Source organism: Ylistrum balloti, unplaced genomic scaffold, assembly GCF_031769215.1.
Source record: "Ylistrum balloti isolate Yb309-2 unplaced genomic scaffold, AGI_CSIRO_Ybal_v1 Utg370982, whole genome shotgun sequence".
In the NCBI taxonomy this organism is placed as follows: domain Eukaryota; kingdom Metazoa; phylum Mollusca; class Bivalvia; order Pectinida; family Pectinidae; genus Ylistrum; species Ylistrum balloti.
The window spans coordinates 247,207-254,809 of NW_026782550.1; the positions used below are offsets into that span (position 1 = coordinate 247,207).

Below are 7,603 nucleotides of genomic sequence, written 5' to 3' on the forward strand. Positions count from 1 at the left end.
TTGTTTTGTATTTTAATCCGCTTGTTTACTTTTATAGGAAACTGTTGAATACATCATTCATTCATTTTTAATGTTGTTTTAATTAATACCCCTAATTACTGTATCGTGCGTCACCGTGCCCCAATATACTGTCATTTATAAATACGTGTTACGGCTTCACTTGGAATTATAATGCCTTCGATAACTACACTAGTCACAATACTTGGAAAAGTTTTGTAGAAAGTATTTAGTATAGTACGGGGGAGTGATTCTTGCAGACATGTTGATCCTAGACATTCTAATTCAATGTTGATTTGTGTCACGGTGTTGCGTTTAGACCGTCGATCCTCAAAACTAGTGGAATTCCCATAAGGAAGGAAATTCATTTTGACAATTAAAATAGCATATGTATACTGTTGAATATATTACTACACAACAACACAGGTTTTTTCTAAGAATTAGTAGAACATCATTAAATGAATGTTCCACTTGTTTTGCATCAACGTCTAAACGATTGACAATCTTGACGTCATAAAAACGTGTTCATTAATGTTAAGCCTCTTGAACTACTTCCAAAAGTGAAGAAAATAGTTCTTTACCAAATGTTTTAAGGAAAACACGACAACAATTCGGTCCTTTAGATAGGTTTTAATTGCATAAAATTCTTGTCTAGGAAAGCGAATCATTATCTGTTTAAAACAGATAAAAGCAACTGCGAAAATTTTGTTTGGCAAACAGAAATATTACGTTGATCTTGTTTTATAAATTTGAAAACTGACAGCTCAGACGAGACACCAAATTCAGAGAAAACGATGACGAAACTTGATGATATTGATAACATAACATTATGAAATCATCAAATATTATTTTCAATTATCATAGTTGTCTGGACCTTTTTTACTATCAATAGTCTGTTTTGGAGACTTAGGTACAAACAAAAGTCTTCACGGCTATCACACACGCGTAGTTATCAACGTACTCTTTGACGCTTCCTCCAAATTGCTGATGCCGTGTACAAGAACGGGTTGATAGCGGCATTGACTGGCAGCACAAATACCATTACCCAGGCATAGACATCATTCGGAATCTCGTGTCCACTCTTCGACATCACACCTGAAAAAACAGTATTGTTTGACACTTACTCTGAGTATTCATCCTACATTAGGACAACTGATAGTATACATCGAATAGAAGTTTTATTATCAATTAATGATATTAATTATATGTGGTAATTCCTTATCTAAGCATGAGATACTTTGTTTTCGTACTTGCGAAACCATCGTCTTTCATGACTTCCGCGAGGTCACTCAAACTCTTATATGATCATTTGTTTATGTGTGGTTACTTACACATATGCATTATTGTAGGAATGTGTGTATTTATTAATATATCTAAATTCTTTTGAAAGTGACCTTATGATCGTCGTCAAGAATGCTTCGTGTATTGCTGGAAAGGCACTCATTTGAGAACGTTATAATTTGTTCTACATTTCGTAATGCGATAAGATAAGTCATTTACCTATGACACCAATAGGAAACCAGCAGCAAAAGTCAGTCGCCACCACCAGAAAGAGGGTTCTAGCTACCGTCAGGTCTCGTCCAGTCTGTGATGAAGCTACCCGACTCCCTCCACTTGTAACAAGGCTATTAAACATGCAGAGTTGGCCTATGGCTATGATAACAAAAATGAAACTGTTCAGGCAAACAAACACTGCAAAAGAATAACCCGAACCAGGTTGTTCGTCACGTGTCAGTGGTAAGGCAAGACACACTCCTGATTGATATTTTCCCTTGAAGTAGAATTGCATAGAAACAACGGGGATGACAGCAACTGTGATAGCAACCAACCACAGGAACAATGCGATGATCCATGCTTGATTCCCGGATATATTTCGCTGGTAAAGACGAGACATGGGAAATACTATGACAATTACTCTGTCTATTGTCACCATAAGAATCAGAAACGTAGACATTTCACTAGATATATTCGACAGAATTCCAGCTATGGTACATACAATACTGCTTCTCCAATCCTGATCATTCCATGCATATACATCTCGATAATGTATATCAAATGAGCCTATAATCATGAGATAGATACCCATGAGTAAATCAGACATACTCAAATTCAATACAAAAATCGAATAACTTGTTGTAATATTATCTCTATCGATAAGAAGTCGGTAAAACATGACAGTAAAATTCCCAATTAAAGAGCAAAAGCCAATAATCCAGAGAAAAACTCTAAGTAAATCTGAACCTATCAAATTTTTACACGAGGATATCACATCTCCTTCTGACTTGCAGACTGAGTTTTCGAACAAGCAAAAATCAAATGTAATCCGATTGTTTAGACATTTATCATCAGCAACCGACTTAGGTTTAACACAACACATAAAAGGAGTGTCTGTCAGCAAAACAGTCAGATTGTCTAAACCTTCAAACATGTGTTGCTTAACTTCCATTTTGTTACCTATGATACTCAGAATAGATAAATTACTAGAATTAGTGAATGTACCCGCAGGCAAAGTTGCAAAATTATTGTATGATATATCAAGCCATTCAACAGAAGCAGGTAACATAAGTAGAACAGATAAGAAATTTTCGTTAAGAAAGATATCTATTAAATTAAAAACACCACTTAATGAATAGTGAGAAAGGGACAGTATTTGATTGTTTGCTAGGGACAGGTACATAAGGTGATGAAGCTCATTAAACATGTTATCAGGTAGAACTGTTATCTGATTGCTAGATAAGTCCAAATAACTAAGAACAGTGAGACTGCTAAACACAGAGTCTGGTAGAACTGTTATCTGATTGCTAGATAAGTCCAAATATCTAAGAATAGGGAGACTGCTTAACACAGAGTCTGGTAGAACTGATATTTGACTGTTAGATAAAATAAAATGTGTAAGCCTAGGGAGGCTGCTAATACAGAGTCTGGTAGAACTGATATTTGATTATTAGATAAGGATAGATCTGCAAGATTAGGAAGACCGCTAAACACAGAACCTAGTAGAACTGATATTTGATTGTTAGATAAGTCCAAATACATAAGATCAGGAAGACCGTAAAATGTATCTATTGATAACTGATTTATCTTATTATAAGATAAATTTAGATGTACAATACTTGACATGTCGCCGAAAACGCCTTTAGGAAGTAACACAATGCCGTTATTAGATAGATCTAATGACCTGAGGCTCTGTAAACCTTTGCTGAATGTTTTGTACACATTGTATTTATCTTCAATGACTAAATAACTAATCTTCGATAGTTGTTGTAATCCCGAAGATAGTAAATGGTTCCACGTGGTATTGGAAGGGAAGCGTGCAGTCACCAAGAAAGGGTCGCTGAATTTGACTGTGAGACCGATACACATACAAATTGGTTGGCACGGATGGACACATGCAGACTCGTCATCGGAATCTAGACACTGGCTTTTATTGTCACATACTTCTTGTAGAGGAATGGTGTGTACGTAAGGGCAGTGATGTATTCCTGCACAATTGTATAGTCCTGAAACAAGGACGGTTTAATGTACATGCATACAAAATCAATGATCGACGACGATACCGATGATCTGTTTGCAATATACAACAAAGTATCAACCCTTTACACTACAGACATATACTTAATATCAAAAAGTTTGATATTCAACATAGTAAGCAGTACGTCTTTATTAACAATAATATGCGTCAATTACCGTTTTTAGTGAGAAAGCCACTGATAATGTACACATGACGTCATGTTTGTCTATTTTTAGATGTCTGATTATTTTCATGTTAATAAAATTGAAATAAATCGAAATATTTTAAAGTATGATTTATGTTTTCACAATGAAATAATCATCTCTCACACCTACCACAGTTGTTGTCTTCTGTTTCCTGTTTCTGGCATCGAATGTCACATCTGTAGCTGACGTGCTGACAGAAAGTACTTGGACACTTGACCTTCTCAGTAAAGCTATGTCCGTATCTTCCTAATGTAAAGATGTGAAATGAAGTTATTGTACTCGAGTACCTACAGAAATATTGCCAAGCAGAAATAGTTGAAACTTTGTTATTGTTAAGATAAGACTGAAGCATCTTTCTCCCTCTTTGAGAAAAACCTTTCTGGTAGGTATGCGGTTTCAAGATATCAAAGTGAATATCAGGGCAATGCTCTGTTATTCCAGCATATTCATATTTAAAAGAGGATTATGTTGTAAAAATTATAGGCATGACAATTACATGAAAAGTGTTTTTTTATACTGAAGCTTGATTCGTTAAAGCATGTTCACTATTTAACATATTCGGACACCTGTATCTAAAAAAATCAATAAATAAATGAAAAAGTGGAATATTTCTCCTTCTTTTCAAGTTATATTTAATCTTTTTCATCAAGCTATTAACAACATGCAACATTTTGTGATCAGCCTCAAATGAAATATGTTATATTACAATTATTATATTGTTGAAGAATTTGAAGAAACTTTAGAAAGACATTGCGTTATTTAATTCTTTATATTTATTCTTTTCTTCTTATAGTGGTATTTTACGATTTATATCAATTGATAGAAAGTGTAGTTGAGCCTAGGTTTCATGAGTGATCATTAGAATATTTTCATGTATCCTGGCCCTAACTTTGATATAATTTGCAGTTGATGCAACCATAGATTTTTTTTCATCTCGCATTGGCTTATTAAACCGTACAAAATATATATTATATTTCTTCTTTTCTGCTGATCTCTTCAACATCTGTATCCATTGTTCAATACTAAACAATACAGCAAGAACACGAGAGACAAACATATAAGGTTTCATACATCTAAAGCAGGTATCAAATCAACGACATAAACATGGATATACAATACTGCACAATACCGCTGATGGAGTTATCATACTGTTTTTATCAATATCTTCTGCATCTTAAATGATTAATACACATGTCCACCGATTCTAGAATGTAAAGCACGTGTATATATGTGTTAAAGTATCGTGATCACAACTGCCAGAAAAGATCGCACATTTTGTGCTATTTAGTAAATATATTTGGCTAATATAAGGGAATAAACATTAATCGGAAAACGTGTATTTATTACAAATAACGATCACACAAATATTACAACTGACTGGTTATAAAAACAACACTTAAGATTTACCTAGTATTTAGTATATACTTTTGTTTACAATAATAATGAAGTAATGAAAATAAAATTTCCTGTGTAGAGGTATGAGATTCATTTCCGAGCTTAAAAAGATATCCATTTAATGTTTACATATATAATGTATATATAATTAGTGTCCTTACACTATGGCTGGTGGCATGTGCTAGATCTACAAATGTTCATTTCATTGATGTCTTAACTAGGAAATATACTAAGTCGTACTCGTATGTATTTAGATAATAGATAAACCCTATCCGACACTTATCTACAGGCCATTTCTAAATTTATATCAACCACGATATAATCACACATTTGTGCGATAGAACCTCACAACATGCTCATCAATATGCGAAAGATTATTTCGTCCAGTTTCCCTGCATCGTGCGCAAATCGTACATGTTGTTACGTTGTGCGATACCACAACTGTATAGGTGCACTTTAGAAATAATACCTTTATAATACCAACAAAAAGATATGTCACTTTACAATATTTTGTTTGATAAGTGGACTGATTGTCTGAATCAGCAATTCTTAAACCATATATAGCTTATACCATTACCTGGTTCTTTGTAGCACTAGTTGCACTTATAAACTTATGTCGTATATACTTAAATAGCTATGAGATTATAAATCACCTTTCTTTAGGATATCATCGCTGAACCTTTGATAATATTACCTTTTGTACATTCCTGTGTTTTCGGTGGCGTCAGTATGTGTCGAAAGTCTTTCATCCAACTTTTGATTCTTTCCATGTCTGACATCACGCACAAAATGATGCCACTCGCCTAAGTGTTTCATTGAGTACGCGCCATGGTTTAATTCACAAATGATTGTAATAAAATATGGCACCAAAAGCTTGAAAATGTTCATAGTGAAGTACTCTTACTCTTAAATGTAGCCTTGATGGAGTTAAATGTAACAAATGAATATATCAGCGTTCTGTACAGGGTACCATTGTAATGGTCACGTACTGTTAGCAACGTCCCGGGCGCTTGTTTTTAAACAAATTAATGATTAATATCTAAGCATATTCGCCAGAAATGATGAATATTAATTTGGTTCATTTGACATATTAAAGCCATTGGCTTAATTTGATAAAAATATATAATCTGCCTACAAAGCTATTAGATGGTTAGAAGCGTGCGGAGTGTCCTATTGTTGGTGGAAACCGGAGTACCCGTGGAAGACCCACGTGGACGACCAGGTCATCCTATACCTTTTTCACGTCCGCTCTGTGACAATCGAACATGTTAATAAGGACACATATATATAGGTGATCTAAGCTTATTTCGTAAGGAATATAAAAAGATTAATTGGAAAAAAAAGAAACAAAAAACAAAACAAAGATAATAATAATGATGTGCCGCTATTTACCTTAACAAAGTAAAAAGTACTTGATAAAAATGTCTATTAAGAATGATAAGTAAGAAAAGTGATAGGACAGATGTAAATTCTAAAATCATACGTCAGTCATTATGTGAATGGGTAAAACAGGTGTAAGTGCTCTTTTCATTATATTCCAGTTCAGTTGTTGTCAGGACTTATATTTCAATCATACACTTGTAATGACGATACTTTCACAATGAGTGCACAATGGAATAATTGGACGAAATTTGTTATAACATAGAGTACATGTTTGTCCGCACGGTGTGGCGACATATCATATATCTTATTAAAATAGATTAAGAAATGACATGTGAACACATGTTGTGTAGGGTTTATCTATTTTCGTGGTATATAAGAGTACAACTATATATATTTCCTAAGCCATATATCTATAGGTTAGGCACATGTAAATCTATCACGTACATACCAGTTATATACACTCGTATTTAAGATTAGTTTGTTTACACGTGACCAGACTTAGTATACTCTCATGCATATCATATAAACATTATCTATGTTAGCACTACATGAACGTCTCGTTTTGTCTCGAAAATTAATTATTTAAAATCCCATACGTCAGATAGAAAATTTCATATTCATTACTCTCATTTTTCTTTTATTCATAAACATTGTTTCACTGGCGACCAATACGGACTTGTCACGTCATAACTGGTATATTAGTTGTTGTTGATGGAGTCAAATACTCGCCACTCTCCGAGGTGTTAAACTACACAAAGTCTAATTAACACAGGTTCCAATTTTTATCTCGAAGATGTTGAAATCACTGATTGATATCTATTATGTCTATGTTCGCTATATTAAGTCACATTTTCACGAGATTTTCGTCTGATTTTCAATTCGAAATACTAGTCAAACATTTTAACGAACCGTACAAATTGTACGATCCTGTCATATGCACAACATTATGTTCTAAAAGTATTATTGTCTCCCGTTCACTCTGACAAGTACATCTGACATATTATGTTACTTTTGTTGGAAATGTAGATGGATTCAACAAATTCTTTCACTGAAATGTTCACTTTGTTCAAAGTATATTTGATCCGGTATCTTTTTTGAAATCATTCATATT

The 7,603-nt window shown here is 33.7% G+C and overlaps 1 protein-coding gene across 1 annotated transcript; it reads right to left on the minus strand.

The window, feature by feature from the left end:
• Nucleotides 1-949: 949 nt before the first annotated feature.
• LOC132559858 (G-protein coupled receptor GRL101-like) lies at nt 950-3,117 on the minus strand. Its single transcript, XM_060224489.1, has 4 exons — nt 2,991-3,117; nt 2,746-2,847; nt 1,498-2,598; nt 950-1,092 (listed from the first exon to the last, which is right to left on the minus strand). The coding sequence occupies exons 1-4, from the start codon at nt 3,115-3,117 to the stop codon at nt 950-952; spliced, it is 1,473 nt and encodes a 490-aa protein (XP_060080472.1).
• Nucleotides 3,118-7,603: the final 4,486 nt, after the last annotated feature.